Source organism: Geotrypetes seraphini, chromosome 11, assembly GCF_902459505.1.
Source record: "Geotrypetes seraphini chromosome 11, aGeoSer1.1, whole genome shotgun sequence".
Lineage (NCBI taxonomy): Eukaryota > Metazoa > Chordata > Amphibia > Gymnophiona > Dermophiidae > Geotrypetes > Geotrypetes seraphini.
Genome location: NC_047094.1, coordinates 136,998,114 through 137,025,394, shown reverse-complemented (window position 1 = coordinate 137,025,394; position 27,281 = coordinate 136,998,114). Strand labels below are relative to the sequence as shown.

The 27,281-nt window shown below is 45.8% G+C and overlaps 2 protein-coding genes and 1 long non-coding RNA gene across 7 annotated transcripts in view; 1 reads left to right on the top strand and 2 right to left on the bottom strand.

The window, feature by feature from the left end:
* The window catches only part of ACSS2 (acyl-CoA synthetase short chain family member 2), a 55,969-nt gene extending 50,573 nt beyond the window's left edge, over nt 1-5,396 (bottom strand). For both annotated transcript variants that reach the window (XM_033962980.1, XM_033962982.1), the window contains exon 1: nt 5,023-5,396. In XM_033962980.1, coding sequence (XP_033818871.1) covers nt 5,023-5,152 — 130 coding nt within the window. In that variant the 5' untranslated portion in view covers nt 5,153-5,396. The remainder of the gene's footprint in view (nt 1-5,022) is intronic.
* Nucleotides 5,397-8,518: 3,122 nt separating this feature from the next.
* LOC117369348 lies at nt 8,519-24,858 on the bottom strand. 3 transcript variants are annotated; one of them, XR_004541124.1, is made up of 4 exons: nt 24,624-24,718; nt 21,852-21,947; nt 19,246-20,262; nt 8,519-9,450 (listed from the first exon to the last, which is right to left on the bottom strand). It is a non-coding gene; the product is annotated as an uncharacterized LOC117369348 (long non-coding RNA). The 3 variants fall into 3 exon arrangements; XR_004541122.1 differs by lacking the exon at nt 24,624-24,718 and adding an exon at nt 24,735-24,858 and having other exon boundaries at nt 8,520-9,450; XR_004541123.1 differs by lacking the exon at nt 24,624-24,718 and adding an exon at nt 24,433-24,575 and having other exon boundaries at nt 8,520-9,450.
* GSS (glutathione synthetase) overlaps nt 24,526-27,281 on the top strand; it is a 49,450-nt gene continuing 46,694 nt past the window's right edge. Inside the window, exon 1 of one of the 2 annotated variants that reach the window (XM_033963814.1) lies at nt 24,526-24,675. The gene's annotated coding sequence lies outside the window, so the exon portion shown is untranslated. Of the gene's footprint in view, nt 24,676-26,440; nt 26,599-27,281 lie in introns of those variants that run through there. The other variant, XM_033963813.1, reaches the window with a different exon arrangement.

The window sequence follows — 27,281 nt, the reverse complement described above, 5'->3', positions numbered from 1 at the left end:
CCATGCATCTACAGAGGCATGATTTACATCAAAGGTAGCCACCGGAAATGTAGGCCTGGAAAACCCTGATTCTGTACCTGGTGCTGTCGCGTGACTCATTAACGGACGGACACATAATGGACACATTAAAGATTTCATGACTCATTTTCTTTCCCAGAGTGTCTACACAATTAGTCACTTTGTAATTCCTGCTTTCAAGTGTCCACTATTTTCTACGGCCTTTACTTCAGAACATGGTAAGAAAAAGTTTCTACAAACTAAGAATGATCACATCAGTCACCAGTCTATTAGAACCCTCATCACTTAACATTCTATTACATTTTCTTGTGATCTCGCAAATTGATTACTGTAATTCCCTATATCAAGGAATCACCCAAAAATAACTTAGAAGATTACAAATTATCCAAAATACAGCTGTCAAATTAATCTACAGCGCAAAAAAGTTTGACCATGTTACTCCACAACTAATAAAATCCCACTGGTTACTAATTACCCAATAGAATCACTTACAAAATCTTATTGCTTACCTTCAAGACTAAAATAACACCCCCCCCCCCAGGATTTATAGATAGATTACTCATCCCACATTGTTCATATAGAACACTCTGATCCAGTAACCAACATATCCTTAACATCCCTTCTCTATGCTATCTCTTCTATGATACCACCAGAAAGAGGATCTTCTCAGTCACCGCCTCTACACTCTGGAACTCTCTACCTCCGCACCTTTGTGAAGAGACACACACTGACAAATTCAAAGTAAATTTAAAAACCTTCCTATTTAAGGACCCTTATGATAAGTAAACTTCAGACCACCCAAAAGAAGAGCATACTCCCTAACTACTGTATGGACCTTTATCGTTCTTCTCTCATATTGCAAATTGTATTTCTCCCCCTATCCCTCTTATTTCATTACATCATTTATGACTGTTATTGACTTAATTATGTCTCTCCAAAGATTTTAACTCTTTATGATTCTGTACACTGCTTAGATGACTTTTTAAGCGGTATATCAAATTTTAAATAAAACTTGGTACATTAATTCATACACCGCCTGCCCTGAAAGCAGGGGTTATCAACCCAGTCAGGTTTTCAAGATATCTGCAATGAATGCGCATAAGACACGCAGTGCATGCAGTTCTGTTCCAGGCATACTCATTGTGGATATCCTAAAACCCTGACGGGCTGGCCCGAGGACTGGGTAAGAAGCACCAATGCTTATAGACAATGTAATGACTTTACAACTTGTGAGCATGTCCTACACTGCCAGTCCCAACAGCAACCACCAAACCAGCGCTCTCCTACCAGTGAGAAAGTTCCACCTGACGTGATCTGGCAAGAGGAAGCCTTTCAGATCTCAAGCCAGACAACAGCTCTGCCTCTAATTAGCAAAGGGTTAACAGACTTGCTGCTGTTCTATCTCCCTCGGCTTCCTGATCCAGGCCCTCCGTTGGGCTCCTCCACACCAAGGGAATTAGTGAGCGAGCCTGCGTTCTACCAACATTAGCAGACTACTTGATTTATTAGCTGGTCCTCTGATGACATCTTCCAAAAGAAAAAAAAATTAATTCTGGACTCCTTTTATATTTAAGTATTATGAGAAAAAATGCAAAATCTAGCTTGGGAAAGAGAAAACAGTAAGAGAACAGAGGAAGACTGCCAGCCCTTATCTTTCCTCTCTTGAATCGTCATTTTCTCTGGAAGATTTCACCTTCCTGCATGTCATTAAAGACTTCCAAAATACCAAATGCTTTCACTGCCTTGGTTTTCACACAATCCTTAAGGTCATGTTTTCAGACTATCCCTAATTTCTTACATACCACCTACAAGCTTGAAAACTACTAAAGCAATAAAAATTCAGGTCTAATTGATATTTTTCTCTCTTTGGAGGACTCATAATTTGACATACACCTGAGGAAATGAAAGATTAATGGGCTCTTGTACTAAAGCTTAGCATGGTTAACGGACATTAGCGTATCCTACGTACCACTTGGCCCATAGTTATAAAAGATTGTACAGCATTTAGGACTCCTTTTACAAAGCTGTGCTAGTTAGTGGTTTTAGCACGCATTAGATGCTAATGCCAGCATTGGTTCTAGCCACGTAGCGCGTGTTTAGCACATGCTATAATTCTGCGTGCGCTAAAAACACTATCACATCTTGGTAAAAGGAGCCCTTAGTGTACTCTAAGCTTTAATCAGCTTGGAAAAGAGACAGCTGAGGGGGGGGGGGGGAAGATATGATTGAAGTCTACAAAATCCTGAGTGGAGTAGAAGGGGTACAAGTGGATCGATTTTTCACCCCGTCAAAAATTACAAAGACTAGAGGTCACTCGAAGTTCCAGGGAAATACTTTTAAAACCAATAGGAGGAAATATTTTTTCATTCATAGAACAGTTAAGCTCTGGAACACTTTGCCAGAGGATGTGGTAAGAGTGGATAGCGTAGCTGGTTTTAAGAAAGGTTTGGACAATTTCCTGGAGGAACAATCCATAGTGTGTTATTGAGAAAGACAATGAGTTCCATAATCTTGAGCCTGAAAGTAGCTGGCTTCTTGACTCCATTCATTTAAAGCCAATGCTTATTGAAGAAAATAAAGTATTCTCGTTGTTCTTTGTTAAATCTGTGAACAATGTATACCAACAAAGAGAAAACAAGTGGGGAGTGGGATAGAACACGTCAACCTTGAGACAAACAATCTTTTATTTCTACAAAATTCAAGAAAAATACAGGAACACATGAATAAAAACACATGTGCAAAAAGTCCTTGGCGGGAGACCTCCATGTACCCTGTTGATTTGAGGTCATTCTCAGCTTTTTTACGAGCATCGCATAAGTTCACAGTCTTTTTAAAGATTGTTTTACAGCTTGGATTCCCAGCATTGGAGTGCCCCCTAGTGGATCAGTAGACACACCCCTGAGGCAGGCCTTCATCTGGGGGCCGAAACACAGACCATGTCAGGGCATCAACTAGATCCTTTCAATATTAGAACATCACATTCATAGGACTTGAATTTGTAGAAATAAAAGATTGTTTGTCTGAATATTGACTCCCACTTGTTTTCTTTGTTGGATTTTACGTGGGGTTTCTGTTCCTTTTATTTTGTTCCAACAATGTATCATAATGTACGTTTAGATAATTACTACTGCCGTCGTTTACTATGTTACTACTATATTTCTAGAGCGCTACCAGAAGTACGCAGCGCTGTACGGAGTCACAAAGGAGACGGTCCCTGCTTAAATGAGCTTACAATCTAAACAATCAAAACAGACAAACAGGATGTGAGGGTAGGGGTTAAAGTTAGACGGGATGGTTAAACTGCTGGCTAAGGTGGTGAGCAGAGGGGGGAGTAGGGTTACGAGTTGAAGGCTATCTCAAAAAGGTGGGTTTTCAGCCTACTTTTGAACAAGGGAAGGGACTCAGGTAGTTTATTCCTGGCATATGGGGCAGAGAGATGAAAGGAACAAAGCCTGGAATCGGAAGAGAAGAGTACGGATATAAAAAAGCAACTTGTCTGAGGAATGGAGTTCTGAGAGAGGTGTATAAGGAGAGAGGAGAGGAGAGGAGAGATATTGAGGGGCAGCAGAATGAAAACACTTGTAGGTTAGTAATAAGAGTTTGAACTGTATGCAAAGACGGATAGGGAGCCTGTGAAGTGATTTGAGGAGAGGGGCGAGAAGAGTGTAGCAGACGATAAGACGTGCAGCAGAGATTTGCACAGATTGCAGGTGAGGGGGGGGGGGGAAGAGGCAGTTCATTGGGAGACCTGTTTGTTAGAAGCAGATTGCAGTAGTGTAAGAGTTACGAGGGGGTCTGGGTAGTGTGCTCAGAAAATAAGGGGTGAATTTTGGTGATGTTGTAGAGATAGAAGCAATCAATGACAAATCAAACCCTCCCAGGACAACTGACGAAATAGGTGTCAGGTCAAAAGCGCGCCGGGACAAAGGCGCACCCAGACAATTGAGCGCAGCGCGGAGGCGCGCACCGCTCTAAATTACTGTTTTTAGGGCTCCGATGAGGGGGCGTGGGGGGGAACCCCCCACTTTACTTAATAGACATTGCGCCACGTTGTGGGGGCGTTGTGGGGGGTTGTAACCCTGTTTTTAGGGAAAAAGTTAAGTTTACAGTAAAATGTGGAGGGTTACAACCCCCCAAACCCTCCATAACGCCGGCGCAATGTCTATTAAGTAAAGTGGGGGGGGGGGTTCCCCCCCACGCCCCCCCTGTCGGAGCCCTAAAAACAGTAATTTAGAGCGGCACGCGCCTCCGCGCTGCGCTCAATTGTCCGGGCGCGCCTTTGTCTTTCGCACTGTGTCTATGAACTGACGAAATAAGAGTGTTAGAAAATCCTAATCTCTGACAGTGCCATGCTCTAAGACAGGGGTGTCAAAGTTGATGCTCGGGGGCCGCAATCCAGTCGGGGTTTTCAGGATTTCCCCAATGAATTTGCATGCGATCTATGTGCATGCACTGCTTTCAATGCATATTCATTGGGGAAATCCTGAAAACCTGACTAGATGGTGGCCCTCTAGGACAGAGTTTGACACCCCTGCTCTAAAACATCTTAGTCTAGGGGAGCCAGGTCAGGTTTTCAGGATCTCCATAATAAATATGCATGAGATAGATTTGCATCTCAAGGAAGCAGTGCATGCAAATCCACCTCCTGCATATTCATGGTGGAGATCCTGAAAACCTGACCTGGCTCTCGAGGACCGGGATTGGGATTTTCTAACCCTCTCGTTCCATCAGTTGCCCTTGGCGGGTGTGATTTGTCATTGAAGGAGTGACTGATCTCAGTTTCCTGCTGAACTGGAGTGAGAGGTGGCAGTTGAAGGCCAGGCAAGCCACGGGGGTTTAATCATAGTTTGAGGGGGGCAGAAAATGGCCCTGAAACGCCTCAGCCCGGAGCCTTCAGGAGAGAGAAGCAACAGCTGTTGCCGTCCCGCGCTTTCTTTCTCCCGCAACGGCCGTTTCGCAGTGCACGTGCTTAAGGCGAGAGGAGCGCGCGAGGGGGGGACTCACCTGAGGGGTCGTCCAGCGAGCGGCGGTACAGCTCGTCGTAGCGCCGCAGGGAGGGCACGTGGGCCGCCCGGCAGAAGTCCGCCGAAGCCCGGTACAGCCCGTCCGGGGGAGACGTCCTCGGCCGCGCCATGCCGGAAGCGACTCGAAGGCGGCGGCGGCGGCGGCTCCCAGGCCGGCCTGTGGTGAAGGGGAGGGGCGGGCGTCCCTCGTCAGCGCCGCCGCCGCCCGCCTCAGCCCCACGTCTCGCGCTAGCGCGAGCCCCCGCAGGGCAGGAGGAGGAGGCGCGAGAGACGCTGGGGAGAGTCGCGTGCCGCTGCCTGCGCGCCAATAAAGCGCGGCTTGACTGGTTGGCTGCGGCGAGACTCGAACCCGGTTCTCCGGCTCGTCAAGCCGCCGCGCTAACCGTTGCGCTACTTGTGCACGCGCTGAGCGTGGGGTGATTTTTGCGCCCCTGAGCTGTCAACTTGTCCCTCCCTAGGGGTGAATGTGCCCCCTGAGACAGCAGGGTCCCGGGCTGCCCAGGAGCACACCCTCACCCTAGCAGGGCCCGTCCAACCCATGCCCTGCCCGGTCTAGGCCGATTCATCGCTGAACCGTCCCATGAAACGTGGGCGTTGGAACGGGCGCAAGAGCCATGCCCACCCCCCTTGGCGCTGTCCGAAGATTTAAAATGAGAGGTGGTGGTGGTTTCCCCGGACGTCTGCTAACCTCACACCACGCTCTACCCCAATGTCTCACAAACTTTTTCGAGCAGGGGCACACAAAAATAGAAGTTGCTTACCTGTAACGCTAGTTCTCCTTGGACAGATGATCTTACAGCCACACAAGAAGGTGACGTCCCCGTGACGGAGCCGACCCGGCAGTCTAAAAGCTGCAAAGCTAAAGAGCTTTGCGCATGTGCCAGCCCTCCCGCCCGAATGTATCCAACCTGGCCCCTATATAAACAAACCCCCAACCGACCAACACAGTTAGGTAAAAAGCTGGCGCTAGTGTCCCTGGCCTGAGACACCCGGAAGGGTGCTGGTGTCGGTGTGATGACATCACGTGCTTGCGCAAAGGCCCTTCAAACGGGCCTTGCGCCGAGAGAAGGACCTGCACTGGAGAGAACGGCCGGCAGAGAGAAGAGGTGCCGGGAGATTGCTTATAGGACGCGCCTCTCTTCGCGAGAGGCACATCCTGTAGACCAGGGGTGTTAAAGTCCCGCCTCAAGGGCCGCAATCGTCGGGTTTTCAGGATTTCTCCAATGAATATGCATGAGATCTAATTTAATCCACTGCTTTCATTGTATGCTAATAGATCTCATGCATAGTCATTGCGGAAATCCTGAAAACCCGACTGGATTGCAGCCCTCGAGGAGGGACTTTTGACATCCCTGCTGTAGAAAGCCAACCAGCGCCGGCACCTCTCCTCTTCACCAGTGTACCGTGACGCACCTGAAATCTCAGGATACAGTTTGTGATACACTGCTCTACCCTCTTCTGATGTTACTGCCTGGCTCCAGCAGGCTACGGCTTCATAGACTGGCTGCTACAAGGAGGAAAGGCCAGCGTCAGCAGTAGTGTCTCAAGAGGGAAGTCCTCCATTTCCCTTCTTTTTTTTTTTATTTATTCAATTTTTCTATACCGTTCTCCCAGGGGAGTTCAGAACGGTTTTACATGAATTTATTCAGGTACTCAAGCATTTTTCCCTGTCTGTCCCGGCGGGCTCACAATCTAGCTAATGGGGCAATGGGGGGATTAAGTGACTTGCCCAGGGTCACAAGGAGCAGCGTGGGTTTGAACCCACAACCCCAGGGTGCTGAGGCTGTATTTTTAACCACTGCGCTACACACTCCCCAGGGTGGAGACAGCCTAGCACACAGGTGTCAAAGTCAGTCCTCGAGGGCCGCAATCCAGTCGGGTTTTCAGGATTTCTCCAATGAATATGCATTGAAAGCAGTGCATGCAAATAGATCTCAAGCATATTCATTGGGGAAATCTTGAAAACCCAACTGGATTGCGGCCCTTGAGGACCGACTTTGACACTCCTGGCCTAGCAGAAAAGTGAGTGAGAACCCGGGGAGGTATCTTAGGTGGCAAGCCAACCCTGGAGCAGGGTTCCCAGAGACTGGTCTAAAAGAAACCCGGAGAATACAGAACTAGCCCAGAAACAAGGAGGTAATTGGGGAAGGGAGCCTGAGGTTACCGGGGAAAGAGATAGTCTGGTCCCGGAGGGTATTGAGTGGGACATGAACAGTCTGTCTCAAGAAGGGGAAAAAGGAGAAGACATGGAGTTAGGGGAAAGTATGACCTAGGGTCCGTGCTAACTTTCCCAGGCATCCAGTTCAGGACTGGAGTTCCCCAAACCTAAGCCCGGCCAGAGAAGGGCAGGACCAGTTCTCTTCAAGCAGGAAAATTCATTACTTGAAACTTTAAGTTGCCTTTCCTCAACCCAGAAAGGAAAGGAATTAATTGAGGGTCTTTGTGTAAGAAAAACAGTTTCCCTGACCCGAAGAGTTTAAGCAGCAAGTTGGAAGCTAAACTTCTGTGGGGTTTTTTTCTTCCTTTTTGTGTTTGAATTTGCACTGGGGAGTGGACCTGGAGGATCCAGGCCGAGCCCAAGGACTTGGGGCAAATGTATGAACTTTGAGAATGTGCAAAGCTGATAGTGTATCGCCAACTAATTTTCCTTTAAACTTTAATAAACTTGCAATTTGTTCCCAGAAGATCCGTTTCCGGGTTTTCATTTTACCAGCCATATAAAAGGCGCTACATAATCTACCTACTCAGGAACCAGCCTGGCCACAATGTGTAGAATGACACGGGGACAAATTTGTCCCTGTAAAAACTCAATTTCCCTATCCTATCCTTGCCTTAACCCCACAAGCCTCAAACAGTTATGATTTTAAAGTGTTTGAAGCTTGTGCAGATGAGGATGTGGCAAGGACCAGAAAAGAACTCGTGTCCCGTGGCATTCTCTATTGAAGGCCCAGCTTATGAGTTCCAGCAGTTTCTGGAAGCCAAGTATCTAAGAAGCCAGCCTCAGTGCTTGGATCTCTGCAAGGGGAGGGCTAATTGAAAGTAGCCCTACCTCCATATGAGATTTAAAGGCTGTGAGATGGCATCAAATTTGTCTTTTGGTGATCCCCAACCATCTGATCAAAATCCATCCAATAAAGGATTTTACAACTGAGCTTACAAATTTGGACTGCACAGCTGAAGCCTTAAGTGAAAAAAACTGTTCAAGGTTAGGATTGTTCTTGCATTGTATCTGTTCGCTGTTCAAGCAAGTGCCCTTTCATTCCTTTGGAAGAACATAAGAAATACCATACTGGGACAGACCAAAGGTCCATCAAGCCCAGCATCCTATTTCCAACAGTGGCCAACCCAGGTCCCAAGTATCTAGCTAGATTCCAAGTAGTAAAACAGATTTTATGCTACATATCCTAAGAATAAGCAATGGATTTCCCCAAGTCATTTCAATAGGTTGGAGTTGGTATGTCTCTTTGAAAAACAAACAAGCATGAAAGTAAGTGGTCAGGAGTATGCTTGCTGCAGCCTGCCAGCCGAGGTTGGTCCCGGCCCATAGCCCCAAACTAAATAAATTCTTTGTGAGCCCCTTTTCAGCTACTGGATAAAAGAGGGATTAGACATATAAAGGTCAAACATAGTGCAGGCAATACTTTATTAGACTAGGCTAATGTGGCTGCGATTAGCTTTTGAGAGCTTGTTTACACAAAAAAAGTATCACAAGTTATCGAAATTGATGTTATTTGTTGGATTTTAGGGAGGTGCTGCAGAGTGTGATACTATCCAAATTAGACTACTGCAATGCCTTATATCTAGAAATGGCGAATGTTCAAGTGAAGGCATTGGAGGTGGTTCAAAATTCAGCTGCAAGATTGGGGAAACACCTACTAACAATTCTGAAACAGTTACACGGGATACCTGTCCATGTTCAGATACAGTATAGTCATTTATTTTCCCTTATACTAAACAATGTATATTTTGGTATTCTGCCGTAGACAGTCATTGAGATCAGTAAACTCCATGTTGTTGGATGTGGGAGGACAGTCCGATATATACTATGTCAATAATAGACTGTATGCTTTTTCTGTGGCAGGCCCATCACTGTGGAATGCAATGCCAGGCTACTTACCCTAGTGGGTTTAATCTTCAAAAAATTTAGACGCACTTCTTTGTGCAGGCATTTTCTTGAACTGTTGTCTAGAGTAGGTCAATGCTGTTATGTTAACGCTGGCAGCGTGAATGATATCCAAAGACAATGGAATGATGTGGACAATTTTCATGAAAATGGAGATACTGGCAGGTATTTATTTAAGCATTTTTCTCACACAACTTCTCTGGTGGGCTCTGTATATCTTCTCACAGCTGCTGGTCTTCAGCTACAGAAAGATTGTCGGCAGGTTGATGTGACACTTGCATTAATCTGCCAATGGAGACAAAGAATTGCAGGAAGTTAACGAAAAATGACGGCATATTAACTAGTGCTTGTTTAAACAGACTTTGAAAAGGTAAGGACATCTTACATTTCTGTACCATTAGCCATTTCTCTTATTATATACAACAGACCCATACAAACCAAAGACTTTTATTTAATACCTAATAAAGTACCATTAGAGTAGAGATTCTCACCCCAGCCCTTGGGACACATCCAATGAACCAGGTTCACAGGATAGAAACATGATGGCAGATAAAGTTTTCGAGTTTATTTATTGTTTGTTATACCGTTTATCAAACTGGTACCTAAACGGTTTACAATGAAATCAATCTAAAAAAGTCTAAAATTAAAAAATATAACAAAATCAAAAAGTTAAAATAATATTAATGGCAAGATAAAAAAAAAAGAAGGGACCATGACACACTAACATATTGGAAACAATATGGGAGGTGTAAATTAATAAATTGAAATTCGAAAGTAAAAAAAAAAGAGAGGGGTGGAAAGTGGAGGGGAAGAAGATGCATAATGGTAGGGACTCCCTTCAAAAGAAGTGTTTTGGCGAAATCCATCAAAGGGCTATGTGGATTCTGTTTGAAAGGAAGTGGACCAGATGTTGTAAGCATCTTTAAAGAGAAAAGTCTTAAGCTTGGATTTGAATTTTTAATGAGTTTTCTAGGCAGAGATCCAGTGGGAGAGCACTCCAAAGAGAGGTGGCAGTGACTGAGAAAATGGATTTACGGGTCGAGTTGTAGAATAGTTTGCATATCGAAGGGATAGAAAGTAGATTTTGACTATTGGAGCAAAGAGACCTTAGGGAAGTATAGGAAATTAGAAGTTTCTTGATAAAAGCTGGTGAGTTGAGCGTTTGGTTTTGAATGTTATTAGAAGTATCTTGTAGGATACACGGTGCGTATAATGGGTACCCAGTGTGCTTTACAGAGAAGGGGGGGGGAGAGACATGGTCAAATTTCTTTGCTCAGTAGATTAGTTTAACAGCAGTATTTTGTAGGAGTTTTATCTCTTTCTGTGTTATGCCCTGATATAGGGCATTGCAATAGTCGATGTGTGAAATTACGAGAGTGAATCAAAATATTGATAGAGGGAGGTCTAGACGAGAAGAAATGGATTGTATGAGTCTGAGGTTATAGAAACATTGCTGAGTAACCGCACTAATTTGTTGGTGAAAAGTGAGATCTTTATCAAGGATGATTCCGAGGGGTTTGAGTTTGCGATCTAAATGAATTGGTGATGAGTCAATGCAGATGGGTAGAAATAGATTTTCTTCTAATAAGGTTGGAAATAGTACACCCTTTGATTTTGAAATGTTCAGTGCAAGTTTGTTCTGCTGTAGCCAAGAACTAATTTTATTGAGTTTGGAGTTGATTTCAGTTATTTCTTTAGGGGATTTTGGGTTTAGAGGATGAAGCAGTTGAATGTTGTCATATGGCCCATCCAGTCTGCCCATTAGCAGCATCCAATATCTCCTCCTTTCTCTATAGGCTAAGGCTCTTTATACCTGCATTGTATGGTCAAAGAGCATTATTGTTATAAGCTAAGGCTCTCAACACTTGCATTGTTGATCCAGCAGGGGAGAACACTTTAAAATAAGCGGTGCTAACGGCTCACCGAGAACAGCAGCAGTATCGGGAGCCCCTCTCCAGCAGGGCACCTGGTCACAGTTCCACCGCATGTAGATCCTCATATTAATATTGAAGAGTGTCAGCTCAGGAGTGGTGTGCGAGCAGTGCTCCACCTTTCCCACGACCCAGCAGGGAGAAAAAGATTTAATCCGCAGCGCCAACGTGTGCGCTTTTCTGAAGTGTCCTTAGCGAAGGAACCACACAATGTAGACTCGGCGCACAAGAAGACATAATTAATCAAAGAACCCCCACGGATTTCATTCTCCTCCCACCTACTCCACAGGGTAGCTAACCCCCATCCCTGCCCCACAGTTTCCCAGCGTCCCGCGTCAAGTCCAAAAATTTCCAGGGTTCTCAATCCCTCCCCCCGCCCTCCTTAAAAGGCTGGGCTTTAAATGCATGTTTAACTTTTAGCGATTGGCACTAGGACTGCTTAAGAACTGTAGAGGCATGCGCAACTATTAGAGGCTGTGTTACCGCCAGAGACATATATAATTGTCAGATGCATGTGTAATGGTTAGAGGCATATGTAATTGTTAGATGCATGTATCAATTACACATGCCTCTAACCATTACACATGCCTCTAACCATTACATATGCCTCTAACTATTACACATGCATCTAACCATTTTAGAGGCATGTGTAATGGTTAGAGCATGTGTAATGGTTAGAGGCACGTGTAATGGTTAGAGGCACGTGTAATGGTCAGAGGCACGTGTAATGGTCAGAGGCACGTGTAATGGTCAGATGCACATGTAATGGTCAGAGGCATGTGTAATGCTCAGATGCACGTGTAATGGTCAGATGCACGTGTAATGGTCAGAGGCACGTGTAATGGTCAGAGGCACGTGTAATGCTCAGATGCACGTGTAATGCTCAGATGCACGTGTAATGGTTAGAGGCACGTGTAATGGTCAGAGGCACGTGTAATGGTTAGATGTACGTGTAATGGTCAGAGGCACGTGTAATGGTCAGAGGCACGTGTAATGGTTAGATGCACGTGTAATGCTCAGAGGCACGTGTAATGGTTAGATGCACGTGTAATGCTCAGAGGCACGTGTAATGCTCAGAGGCACGTGTAATGCTCAGAGGCACGTGTAATGGTTAGATGCACGTGTAATGGTCAGAGGCACGTGTAATGGTTAGAGGCATGTGTAATGGTTAGATGCACGTGTAATGCTCAGAGGCACGTGTAATGGTTAGATGCACGTGTAATGGTTAAATGCACGTGTAATGGTCAGAGGCACGTGTAATGGTTAGATGCACGTGTAATGCTCAGAGGCACGTGTAATGCTCAGAGGCACGTGTAATGGTTAGATGCACGTGTAATGGTCAGAGGCACGTGTAATGGTCAGAGGCACGTGTAATGGTCAGAGGCACGTGTAATGGTCAGATGCACGTGTAATGGTCAGAGGCACGTGTAATGCTCAGATGCACGTGTAATGGTCAGATGCACGTGTAATGGTCAGAGGCACGTGTAATGGTCAGAGGCACGTGTAATGCTCAGATGCACGTGTAATGCTCAGATGCACGTGTAATGGTTAGAGGCACGTGTAATGGTCAGAGGCACGTGTAATGGTTAGATGTACGTGTAATGGTCAGAGGCACGTGTAATGGTCAGAGGCACGTGTAATGGTTAGATGCACGTGTAATGCTCAGAGGCACGTGTAATGGTTAGATGCACGTGTAATGCTCAGAGGCACGTGTAATGCTCAGAGGCACGTGTAATGCTCAGAGGCACGTGTAATGGTTAGATGCACGTGTAATGGTCAGAGGCACGTGTAATGGTTAGAGGCATGTGTAATGGTTAGATGCACGTGTAATGCTCAGAGGCACGTGTAATGGTTAGATGCACGTGTAATGGTCAGAGGCACGTGTAATGGTTAGAGGCATGTGTAATGGTTAGATGCACGTGTAATGCTCAGAGGCACGTGTAATGGTTAGATGCACGTGTAATGGTTAAATGCACGTGTAATGGTCAGAGGCACGTGTAATGGTTAGATGCACGTGTAATGCTCAGATGCACGTGTAATGCTCAGAGGCATGTGTAATGGTTAGAGGCACGTGTAATGGTTAGAGGCACGTGTAATGGTCAGAGGCACGTGTAATGGTTAGAGGCATGTGTAATGGTCAGAGGCATATGTAATGGTTAGATGCACGTGTAATGGTTAGATGCACGTGTAATGCTGAGGCACGTGTAATGGTCAGAGGCACGTGTAATGCTCAGATGCACGTGTAATGGTCAGAGGCACGTGTAATGGTCAGAGGCACGTGTAATGGTCAGAGGCATATGTAATGGTTAGATGCACGTGTAATGGTTAGATGCACGTGTAATGCTGAGGCACGTGTAATGCTCAGAGGCACGTGTAATGGTTAGATGCACGTGTAATGGTCAGAGGCACGTGTAATGGTCAGAGGCACGTGTAATGCTCAGAAGCACGTGTAATGATTAGAGGCACGTGTAATGGTTAGAGGCACGTGTAATGGTCAGAGGCACGTGTAATGGTCAGAGGCATGTGTAATGGTTAGATGCACGTGTAATGCTCAGAGGCACGTGTAATGGTTAGATGCACGTGTAATGCTGAGGCACGTGTAATGCTCAGAGGCACGTGTAATGGTTAGATGCACGTGTAATGGTCAGAGGCACGTGTAATGGTCAGAGGCACGTGTAATGCTCAGAAGCACGTGTAATGATTAGAGGCACGTGTAATGGTTAGAGGCACGTGTAATGGTCAGAGGCACGTGTAATGCTCAGAAGCACGTGTAATGATTAGAGGCACGTGTAATGATTAGAGGCACGTGTAATGGTTAGAGGCACGTGTAATGGTCAGAGGCACGTGTAATGGTCAGAGGCATGTGTAATGGTTAGATGCACGTGTAATGCTCAGAGGCACGTGTAATGCTCAGAGGCACGTGTAATGCTCAGAGGCACGTGTAATGGTTAGAGGCATGTGTAATTCCTAGTGACCGCAGTAGGACTGCTTAAGCACTATAGCCACTTGGGTCACCTTTCAAGAACTACACCAATCCACTAAACAACCATACAAACTATAAATCAAGAATCTGCAGGGAAACCAACACAATTTCTGAATCAGGAAGAAATACTCTACACTGCAAACATGAATCTCCTACTGATTTTACTAATCTGCCTGTTAAGTGGCAACATCGAAGACGTTAATTCACTCCACCCACAATTGCAATCAATCAACTACCCTGATCCATCTATTTTACACATCACTAACCCACAAGAAAACACAACAAATCACATTAATACTATCTCAAATAAAAGAAGACATCAACGAACCCTCAAAAAAAGAATAAGGCAAATAAAACCCATCAAAACCACTACCTCTACTGAACCTACCACATCCGCATCTATTCCCTGTGCATATCTCAATACTAGATCTGTCAGGAATAAAGCCTTCCTAATTAATGATTGGATCATTAGCAAGCAAATGGCTATTATCGGAAGATGATCCAATAATAATTGGACAATTTCAAAATCCTTACGCTAAACCGCCCGGGAAAAAAAGGAGGATTAGCAATTATTCTTAAAGAAGGTTTTGAGTTCGAATTACTAGATTCCAAAGTGACCGACCAACTAGAAATTTTAGCATGCAAAATTAGCAACTGCCAGTTAGAAGAATCCCTATCCTGCATATTATTCTATGTCCCACCAAAAAGCTGGCAAAAACAGGATAATCAGCAGACCATAACAAATGAAGAGCTATTATAAAAATATACAAACAAATGATAAAAGACAAACGTAAAGCATTCTACTCCACTAAAATTAACTCATCTTGCAATGATTCGCAAGGAATCAATACAAAAGAGCTATTCAACCTGGTCACGAATTTATTCGACACCACTCGATACACCATACCCACACACAACACTAAGTTACCCTCTGCACTTCGATTCAAAAATTAAAAACCTTAGAAACCACTGCTCAACAAACGACCCTAATGATCATCAAATAGCTAACACCCAAGGAAATGACATACCAGCAGACATGATCTGGAGCTCCTTTCAAGACCTAAAATGGAGTGATTACACCAAACTATACAACAAATACTCTAAAACTAATTGCGTTCTGGACTCATGCCCTGCAGAAATTATGAAAGCGGCACCATTACAATTCAAACTATCGCTGCTACAATACCTGGCCCACAACTTAAAAAATGGGAAGTTCCTCTCTAATAACCCCAATTCTAAAAATCGCAAAGAACCCTCAGCCCTAATAACCAACTACAGACCGGTAGCATCCATTCCGTTTATTGTAAAAATCATGGAGGGACTAGTACATACCCAACTAATGGACTATCTTAATCAGTTCTCTCTTCTACACAAAACCCAATCCAGTTTCAGACCTTTATTCAGTACGGAGACAGTAATTGCAGCTATTTTAGACAACCTGCGCCTACTGTTTAGCAGGGGCCTCAATGCATTGGTTATGCAATTCGATATGAGTTCAGCCTTTGACCTGGTAGACCACAGGAAAATGCTACAATGCCTAGACGCCATTGGTTTCAAAGATGAGGTGCTGAACTGGTTTCGTGGCTTCCTTACATCCCGCACCTATCAGGTACGCTTCAATTATGAGCTTTCCGATACCTGGAGCAATCCATCCGGTGTGCCACAAGGGTCACCATTGTCTCCATTGCTATTTAACATCTACATGTCCTCACTGAGCTTGCAATTAACTCAGCTGGGGATAAAACTATTCAGTTATGCAGATGATTTCACGATTATAATCCCATTTGCTGACTCTATCTCGGAAACTATTCCCAAGGCTTCAGAAGCCATAAACATGATGGAGCAATGGATGACAAACTTCAAGCTCAAACTTAATTCAGAAAAAACAAAATTCTTCATTGCTTCACCACATCCGTTTGACACCAAAATACCTCTATGCATCATTGAACTTAATCACCCCATCCAGCCCACCATAAAGATACTAGGCATAACTCTAGATCAGTGGTTCCCAAACCTGTCCTGGAGGACCCCCAGGCCAGTCGGGTTTTCAGGATAGCCCTAATGAATTTGCATGAGACAGATCTGCATATAATGGAGGTGCCAGGCATGCAAACCTGCTCCATGCATATTCATTAGGGCTAGCCTGAAAACCCAACTGGCCTGGGGATCCTCCAGGACAGGTTTGGGAACCACTGCTCTAGATCAATGCCTAACCATGAAAGACCAGGTGGACTCCTTAATCAGAAAGGGTTTCTTCACTCTCTGGAAACTCAGATCCATTAAAGCTTATTTCGATACGTCGGCATTCAGAACCCTGGTCCAATCCCTCGTACTAAGTCAACTTGACTACTGTAACATCGCCTACTTAGCCATTTCCCCAAAAAATATGCGACATGTACAACTAATGCAAAATGCAGCGGTCAGATTAATCTTCGGACTAAAGATCATGTACATTGGCTACCAATGGAAGCACGCATAAAGTTTAAATTTGCCTGCTTCTGCTTTAAAGCGCTAAACGGACTTGCCTCTAAATACATAATTGACCTTTTCTCCTTCTCTGCCAACAGACACAAGAGAAGCTCTCATTCCTACTTCGTTTCCCCCCCCAGTTAGAGGTTGTAAACTGAAAAAACACCATGAACACCTTCTTTCACATCAAGCAGCATCGTGGGGTAAAGACCTAGATCAACTGCTTTCGCCCACGACTTATGAGGAATTCAGAAAACATCTAAAAACTCAACTGTTCCTAAAGTATCTAGACAACTGACCCACTCATCTTCTTTCTCCTCCATAGTGATTCCTCTGTCCTATTAATCTCTTTCTCCTCAACAACGCATTTCCGGTCCTATTAACTCTCCTCTTCCCCCCTCTTAAATTCAATCAATTTGTACCTCGCTTAATCTATTGTAAACCGCATAGAACTTAACGGTTTTGCGGTATATAAACTGTTATTATTATTATTGTAAGGTCATAGAACTTTATGGTTATAGAAACATTGAAACATGATAGAAGATAAAGGCAAAATGGACCATCCAGTCTGCCCATAAACAGTAACCATTATCTCTTCCTCTAAGAGTTCCCACGTGCCTATCCCATGCCTTCTTGAATTCAGACACAGTCTCTGTCTCAATCACCTCTTCTGGGAGATTGTTCCATGCATCTACCACCCTTTCTATAAAAAAGTATTTCCTTAGATTACTCCTGAGCCTATCACCTCTTAACTTCATCCTATGCCCTCTCATTTCAGAGCTTCCTTTCAAATGATTATGCCATGTAGGTATTTAAACGTCTCTATCATATCTCCCCTCTCCCACCTTTCCTCCAAAGTATATAGCTTGAGATCCTTAAGTCATAATGAATATGCATGAGAAGGATTTACCTGCACTGGCTTCATTATGGGCCCCTTTTATAAAGGCACAGTACTACTGCAGTAAATCCACCAAAGCTCATTGCAGTGTGGGTTGCCAATCAAATACTCAAGCATTTTCCTTTTTTGGCCCAGTGGGCTCACATCTGTCTAATGTACCTGGAGCAATGGAGGATTAAGTGACTTGCTCAGGGTCACAAGCAGCAGTGTGGGGTTTGAACCCACAACCTCGGAGTACAGAGGCTGTAGCACTAACCACTTTGCCACACTCTCCTATGGGCTTTAGTGCACTGCTACCGTGGAGGGGCCCTGGATGTCGACTATTTCTCATACATATTCATAGTGGATATCCTAAAAACCTGACTGGATGTCCTGAGAACCCCTGCTCTGAATAAAACAAAATAAATCCACTATTTTATTAAAAGAACCTACATCTGTCAAGCTCGTCTCCCCTAGCTGTGGGCTAGACACTTGGTTTTTGATCATTTATTTTCTTTGGATATTACCTATTTATACGAGGGGATGCTGAAAAATTCTGAGCCCAACCAAGAGAATGGCATGGATACGGTTCAATCAATGATCTGAAACAATGTCAAAATATAGAATTTTGTTTCTGCAAATTGGCCCTTAATGAAATAAGGTAACACTCTCTTTTCAGCTACAGAGGCAAAATAACGCTCAGAATTTAGGAAGTTGGTTGGTTGGGCTGAAAACTTTTCAGCACCCCCTGGTAGGTAGTAAAAGTAAGCCAAGTATAGAACAATCAAACCATTGTGACATCACTGATAAGGTTGGCTCTTATTGGTGGAATGAGGCATGATGACATCACAATCTCAGCTCTGGTTACCAGAGACTGAAACGCTTCACAGTACCAGGCGGTGCTGAAAAGTTCTCAGCCCAATCAACCAACTTCCTAAATTCTGAGCGTACAAAGTTCTGAGGGTTGAGGCAACAGGTTAGGAAAAGGTGGTCAAACACTAGTCAGGACTCCTGTGCATCCCCACATGTAAGCATTACCTCCTGAAAGAAGGGGCATAGTTGCAATGAATCCATGTGCACCTTATAAGGGACGTGAAAGTTCCAAGACTTAGTCGCAACAGTACGCAAATGCTGACGCAAACAATCAATGTAACTATGCCCCCTCTCGGGGGGTAACGCTTACAAGTGGGGATGCACAGGAGTTCCGACGAGCATTTGCCCTCCCTTTCCTACCCTGTTGCCTCAATCCTCAGAACTCTGACTTTCGCTTATATAGCACATACACTGATACAAGTATATTTGCTCTGCAGCTGCTCAGTATCTCTCCTTTCGCCCCCTCCCTGGGCACTCTGCTCATTGGATAAGTTTCTCTTATCTGTACCCTTCTCCTGTACAGCCAACTCCAGACTCCATCCCTTCTAACTTGCTGCACCATATGCCTGGAACAAACCGCCTGACTTGATATGTCAGGCTCTGTCTCTGGCAGTCTTCAAATCCAGACTCAAAGTCCACTTCTTTGACGCCGCTTTCAATTCCAAACTCCAACCCACCTTCTAAGCACCAGTATCATCATTCCCTCTGTAATTCCCCCACCTGAACACTGTGTATTGATGCACCTTCTTGTCCAATTTGTCTGTCTTGACTAGATTGTAAGCTGTATTGAGCAGGGACTGTCTCTTCTATGTAAGGAATTTTCTTCTCTTACTAACATGGATGACATGTTACTGTTTTGAAATGTTTAACCACGGTCTGAACTGCCCAGGGTTGCAGCCTCCAACTACTTATTACAATAACCTTGAATTTTTAGAATCACTACAGACCTGGAGTAAGTCTGGACCAGTTTTGTTCTGATTGGGAACTGCGCTTCCTTGCATCAAAAATTTGTTTATGCGCTCAATGTATGCTTCTTGACAGATGCAAGGGTTTGATTTGCATCCTATTTCTATGTCTATCTCTAACTTTTTCTCATCTTCTAAAGAAGTGCAATGTACGTTCTCCGGCGCAGTACTGCACCGATCTGTGTCATCGCTAAACTTTCTAGCATATTCAAAGGGTCTTGAAGCATTCATGTTTTCATTTATGGAACAACTTGGACTACTTTTTGCTCCTCTTTCAAAGAATAAAATCCTCTCTTTGAACTGGTTCGTTTCAGACATTAACTTGGATATATCGTTCACGGATGAAAAGCGAACTAAAGTACCGGGACTGCGAAAACATTCATTAGCTCTTGTCAATATAGTCTTCTCACTTTGGCAATCTGTTATTTGATTACAGAAGCAGCAAAATTTTTTCATTGGCTGCTCAAGGGTTTTTTTCTCTGAACAGATCCTTCTGATTTTTAAATTTTGTACCGGGCTTCGAGGTCTACTGGGCACCGGGCTTCGAGGTCTACCCTGTGGTAAAAGGCCACATTTGCAGGAAGGGTGACTGTTTAACTCAATGGTCCCCGGCACAATGGAGCAGTCCGATGTCCTTGGGGATATTTGGCATACATAGGCATTCTGCCCTGCACTCTCTTCTGATTGACTCTTTTTCATATCGCAGCATACTTCATACAGTCTTATTTTATAGGATTCCATGTTATTTTTATATCCAAGCTCAAATGCCTCTCAGGATACCTTCACTTGAAAAGGAGCTCTAGTAAAAAAAAAAAAAAAATTTAAATGCCCAGGGTGCATGAATCTTATTTTTAAAATGCAACTTTTATGAAAAGAGCTGGTAAAATTTCCTTGAAGAAATCACTGGAGCGATCAGAAAAGCAAGAACTCGCTTATGGCTACGGTTGCGTGGTGGCTAATCAAGGCCCCGTTTTCAATGTGGTTTCTCGCATTCTGTACCTAGGGGGGGGAAAAAAAGATAATGTTGTAGGTCATTTTCATTGTTTCAGTATGATCAACTGAATTCTTCCTTACGAGTTAGATCAGTGGTCTCAAACTCGCGACCTGGGGACCACATACGGCCCGCCAGGTCCTATTTTAAAGCCCTCAGTATGTTTATCATAATCACAAAAGTAAAATAAAACAGTTTCTTGATCATATGTCTTTAGCTATAAATTACAATATTATTATTAAGACTTAGCCAAAAGGAAAGATTTATAAACTATAAAGTTTTACCTCTGAGGCCCTCCAAGTACCTACAAATCCAAAATGTGTCCCTGCAAAGGGTTTGAGTTTGAGACCACTGAGTTAAATTGTCCTGGAAATTTCAATTCTAAACCCTAAATATAGGAGCCTGATGGGAGACCTGTATTCCATCTCCTCCTCTCAGGCACACAGCTACCCTGTTCCTCCACCCCAAGGCAGAGTTCTCCAGCTCCTCTCCCCCCCCTCATATTCCCCAAATGTAGCCACTCTTTGTCTAACCTCTTCAGTGCATCCCCACAGTGGCGTAGCAAGGTGAGAGGTGGTGCCCAACCCCCACCCGCTCCTTCCCCGCCTCTTCAACGTGCCTGGCCCCAGCAGCAACTCCCAACTTGCTGCTCACAGCAGCGGCAGCTCTTCCTATGACCAAGACCAGGAAGTGACATCAGTGGAAGAACCAACGCTGGAGCAAGCAGCAGGTTGGGGGTTGCTGCTAACATGGCACAGAATTTCAAAGCGGTACGAGGGAAGAGGGGTTGGGAAGGAGGACAGTTGCCGGTGCCCCCCATCCCCTCCCCGTGTTCTGCAGGACAAACTATTTCAAACGTTCTCAGCTCCAGAATCTAATCTGTGTACAGCTCAAATACTTTAATGAGATTTGCATGGAGCAGGGGAAAAAGGGTACAAACTGCCCTCTAGCCACTCTGCTCCTTCTCCACTGATTAGGTAAGGGAAAATATTTGAAATGGTTTGCCCTAGAGCAGGGGTAGGCAATTCCGGTCCTCGAGAGCAACAGGCAGGTCAAGTTTTCAGGATATCCACAATAAATATGCATGAGATAGATTTGCATCTCAAGGAGGCAGTGCATGCAAATCCATCTCATGCAGATTCATTGTGGATATCCTGAAAACCTGACCTGCCTGTGGCTCTTGAGGACCGGAATTGCCTACCCCTGCCCTAGAGTGGTGGTCCCACAAGAAAGGGAGTCTGCCACAAAGGGGATGGGGGAGAAGTGTTCTGAGGGGGAAAAACACCCAACAGAAGCTGCATCCTTTGTTCCTGTGCAAATTATGCAATGCACGATAGCACGGAATTCCCTCAGGAGTAATCTGACCTAGGAACAGGCTGACCATTAGATAAAGTCTGCAGTGACTCTGAGCCTGGCCCACTGCGTGTTCCTTCCTCATTCAAAAAATCTGGGGCCTTGCAATAGTTAAACCCCACTTATTAAGACGGTTTTAGTCGAGAGTGGGTCTGTTTCCTCTGTGGGAAGCCCGTCTCGGTGCTTGGCAAGCAGGTGCACAAAAACACCACTTCTTGTACAGGATGTAGGAGTACTCACTCACCATCTAGGCTGGAAAAATGCAACTGGCTTTCAATCTTCTTGGAAGAGCTCGTTTCTTCACTTACTTCATGATTCAGTTAATGGATGTTTCACCTCCCTGTTTAAGGGACAGAGATGTTGTAAATCTTGGGTCTGAGACAGTTTCAGTCTCTGAAGGAAGAAGCAGCAGAGTCATTTTGTACTGGACATTCTGGTTTTTCATTCATTATCTGAATTATCATTTTATACAATGGCTGCTCCAAAATATTTACTGTGTTACTTTTCCATTCCATTACCTATTATAACTTGCATCTTTGCTGGTTGCCGACCTGTATGATCACTTTTTCCTTGATGCTGAAAGCTGCTGCAGCCCTCTCGTTAAGCCTACCCTAGAAAATTGCAATGGGACAGAAATTTCACCCATCCCCAATGGAATCTAATCCATCTCCACCTCCACTCCATCCCCATAATTGCAGTAATCTCCTCCATCCCTACCTGTACCCGCTGGAGTCGAGACTATTATTTACTTGCTCATGGCCCTCATTTCATCCCAACCCCAAAAGCCTCCCATGCCTTTTTGGATGGTATTCACTATTCAGCCAACAAATGTTTCAAGCCTTAGGGGCACATGCACAAAACTCCAAGCACTGTAGCGCGCCGGAGAAACACCAGTCTAATTTTAGCAACAAATGCAAATTATATGCATGCTGTTGGTTTTGAGCATTGGTCACTAAAGGGGTCGAAACTCCTGAGGTATGCCCACAAAGAGTTGTGTGCTAGGTACAGCTCATGTGAGCATGTCTAGGGCAGTGGTTCCCAACCCTGTCCTGGAGGAACACCAGGCCAATCGGGTTTTCAGGCTAGCCCTAATGAATATGCATGAAGCAAATTTGCATGCCTATCACTTCCATCATATGTAAATCTCTCTCATGCATATTCATTAGGGCTAGCCTGAAAACCCGATTGACCTGGTGTTCCTCCAGGACAGGGTTGGGAACCACTGGTCTAGGGAACCTGAATCCCCTCCCCAAATAAGGATTAAAAAAAGAACCCTGGTGGTCCAGCAGACCCTCCCTCCAAGCCCCAACACATTATCCCTGGTAGTCTGATGGCCAGGCGTCACACCCCAGCTCAACAATGCTCCTCCCTCCCTCCTCTTCCCATGTGTGCCGGGATCTCCCCCAGACCCCTTTCCCCCATGTGTGCTGGAACACTCCCTCCATATCTTTCTTGTAGAAGCAACGGCAGGAGGAATGCCTACTTCCTCTTGTCTCAGAGCCCGCCTCTTCAAAAACTCCTTATATAGCAGGTGTGTCAAAGTCCCTCCTCGAGGGCCGCAATCCAGTTGGGTTTCAGGATTTCCCCAATGAATATGCATGAGAACTATTAGCATACAATGAAAGAAGTGCATGCAAATAGATCTCATGCATATTCATTGGGAAATCCTGAAAACCCGACTGGATTGCAGTCCTCGAGGAAGGACTTTGACACCCCTGTTATATAGTGTTTAGACCAGACATGGGCAACTCCGGTCCTCAATGAATATGCATGAGAACAATTTGCATGCACTGCTTTCATATTCATTGGGGAAATCCTGAAAAACCGATTGGATTCTGGCCCTCAAGGACCGGAGTTGCCAATGTCTGGTTTAGACTCTTCCCAGTGCACCAGGCAGAACAGGGCGCTGCCATTTTGAAGAGGCATTCCTTCCTCCTGCCACTGCTTCTAGAAGAAAGGTACTGGGAGGGGGGAGTCTTGGCACGCGAGTGAGAGGATCCTGACCCATATGGGGGTGTCTGGTGGAGGTCCCAGCACACAGGGAGGAGGACTGTTGAGTTGGTGTGTGGGACAGGCCAGGCCACTGGACCACTAGGGCTAGAGAGATTTGCATATAATGGAAGTGACAGGCTTGCAAATCTGCTCCATGCATATTCGTTAGGGCTAGCCTGAAAACCCAATTGGCCTGGTGGTCCTCCAGGTTAGGGTTGGGAACTACTGGGCTAGGGGACCACATGGATATTGTTTTTGGCTGGGGGGGGGGGGGATTCAGGAGGAGGTTGGAAGTCTGATGGACTACCAGGGTCTTTTTAAGTGAGGGAGGGGTTGGAAGGGGTATTTATTAAGTCTTGGGAGGAGTCCGCTGGACCTGGGGGGGATTTTTTCATTCGGGAGGATTTTTGTGAGTTGGGTTCATTATTCCCTGACAGGAAAATAAGGCTATGAGTGCTCATTTTAATACTGAGCTCCTTGTAATGCATTTGCACAGGATCTTCCGTGGCTGCTATAGGTATAAGCCACCAAGCTAGAGAAGCTCCAATTGCCTGTCTGGGCGGTCACCAGAGATTTTGACTCTTCCCGCGGGAATCCCAAAAGTCCTTCCACCCCCTTGGGATGTAGTAGCGTCCCAGCTCTATATGAGCCAACTTTTCAACCTGGGGTGCTAAACCCAATTGGAAACCACTCCTTCCTGCACACAGTAAATAGAGTCTGCTCAATACTGGGGGGGGCCTTGCAACTTGAACTACAATGCACCCGTGCACGTCACGCAACCTCGCCGCACCGCTTTACGAGCCCCGCGTGATTCAGAAGCAGCCGCCTCTTACCTCCGACCAGCTCCGGCGCCGATCACAGGCACGAGGTCAGGCCCTTGCGCTCTCGCGCGCCACTGTGCTACGCTCCCTGCGGCGCGCGGAGGGGGCCCCTGCACCTGTCGGCATAATGACGCCTACGTCAGCTGCGCTCGAGGCCGGGGCCCTTTGTCGGCCGTTGACTAAAGCCTCCCCGGATGCTTCACCTGGGCAGCTGCTTCAAAAGAAGAAGGAGGCGTAGACTGGACTTTTCTCCAAGTAGGTCATTGCTCTGCCGAATGCATTGTTTTCTCTGTCCTCTCCTCTGAGTAGCTTACCTGTAACATGGGTTCTCTCTCCATAACAGATAATGCAGACACACATGGTTAAGTTAGGGTTGCCAGATTCAGTGGTGTGGTGAGGGTGAGGGTGAGGGTGGGTCCTCCCCCCTCTCCCCTCTCCCCTCTCCCTCCCTTCCCCCTCTCCCCTCTCCCTCCCTTCCCCCTCCCTCCTCCCCCTCTCCCCTCCCCCTCTCCCCTCCCTCCTCCCCCTCTCCCCTCCCCCTTCCTCCCTCCTCCTCCCCCTTCCCCCTCCTCCTCCCCCCTTCCCCCCTCCTCCTCCCCCCTTCCCCCCTCCTCCCCCCTTCCCCCCTCCTCCCCCCCTTCCCCCCCTCTTCCCCTCCTTCCCCCTTCCCCCCTCTTCCCCTCTTCCCCTTCCCCCCCCCTCTTCCCCTCCCTGAGGTCTGGAGGGCCTCTGCACATACATGGACAGCAACACGATGATGTCATGAGCATGCATATGATGTTTGCTCATTCGTACAGGCCCTCCAGACACAGCTCAGGAACTTCCAAAACCCCGACAAACTGCCGGGTTTTGGAAATCCCTTCAGGCACTGGACAGTCCTCTAAAACAAGAACATGTCCGGGTTTTCCAGGATGTCTGGTAACCTTAAATACTCAATAACCAGCTATGTGGGACAAGGGGGGGGTCAGGGCAGTCCGCCCCAGGTGCAAGGGGCTTGAGGGTGCTGGAGCAATCACAGGTCTGTGGTCCACCTGTATGTGGCCATCGGTTCCGCCAGTCTCTGTCCTCTCCAGCGTCCACTTCCTGTTCCAGAATGGAGGACCAGTGAAACCGACAGCAATGTACAGGCAGCCCATAACCCCGCGACCACTCTATGCACCTTCTTACCACCTGGAAGAGGGGGATGCTCTGCCCCGCTAGGTACGCCATTGTGTGGAACAGCCCGCTCTAGCTTGGTACTTTGTAAGCCCTAGTGTGTTTTCCACCTTGCTGATTTCATAGCTTGGGCACAGCCAGCCCTCCCATTTTGGGGGAGGCCCAGAGGTGGATTGGGGGGAGGGGTAATACATTTCCTCTTCCCCCCTGCACATTAAAAATACCTTTCCTGGCAGAGATGCTGAAACTTATCCCAATGGTGTATAGCTAGGGAGGTTGGCTCCTGGGGCTATGTCCCCCCCTCCTGCCCTTCAACCTAGCCAGCAGATTAACCGTTCCCCTTAACTATATCCATGACATCCTATTTGTCTGTCTTATCTGTGTAGATTGTAAGCTCTTTGAACAGGGACTGTCTTCTTTGTGAATTGTACAGCGCCACTTATGTCTGGTAGTGCTATAGAAATAATTAATAGAAGTAGTAGATTGAAGGTTGGAACACACTGACAAACCAGAATGAGGCATGAGATGCTCTGAGAGAGGCCATTGGAGCACTAGAATGAGGCTTGAAATGCTCTGATATAGGCCATTGAAGCACTAGAATGAGGCTTGAAATGCTCTGAGAGAGGCCATTGGAGCTCTAGAATGAGGCTTGAAATGCTCTGAGAGAGGCCATTGGAGCACTAGAATGAGGCTTGAAATGCTCTGAGAGAGGCCATTGGAGCACTAGAATGAGGCTTGAAATGCTCTGAGAGAGGCCATTGGAGCTCTAGAATGAGGCTTGAAATGCTCTGAGAGAGGCCATTGGAGCACTAGAATGAGGCTTGAAATTCTCTGCCATTAGAGCACCAGAATGAGATTTGAATTACCCCGAAAGGTCATTGGAGCACCAGAATAAAGCAGGGAATGCGCTGTCATTAAATATCAGAAAGAGGCTTGGAATACCTTGAAAGGGGCCATTGAAGCATTAGACTGAGGCTGGGAATGCCCTGAGAGAGAGACAGAGGGCAGGAGCATCACACTGAGGTTTGGAACACTTCTTGGTTGCCCCCCCCCAAAAAAAAAAAAAAAAAATCCATTGCAAAACTAAACCCCAAAATGCACAACCCACCACCAGTAGCTCAATTTGGCTGGCAGCACTGGTGGAAGTTTCTTTTCTGCTCTCTAGTAGTCTGAATGGAGGTGGCTTCCATCAGCCTTTAGCAAGGAGGGGAAGGAGGAGTAGAAATATATGGTGCTGAGAGGCTTCTTGTGATATGTGGCAGTCGCTGAAATGCTTTCTGTGATCTTTGGACTAGGAATACTCTAACCATGTGATTTATCTTCTTTACTGAGTACACAGAAATGTGTGCTTGTGTTGCTGGAGGCAGTTAGTTCAGTGGTTCTGAAACCAGTCCTCAGGGCATACTCAGCTAGTGATGTTTTCAGATTATCCCCAGTGAGTGCATGACAGATTTGCATGCATTGTTTCTTTGGTATGAACACCTATCTCATGCATATTCATTCTGGATACTTTGTAAACCTGACTGGAGGGTACTGGTAGGTTGAGAAATATTGAATAAGTTTCATACCTGGTGTAACCTGTGTGTGGATTCTTCTTCTGCATATTGAGGCTGATTCTATCAATCACGGCAGGTGCTACCCTGTTTCCAGAAAATAAGACCTAGCATGATTTTTAAAGATGCTCCTAATATAAGTCCTACCCCCAA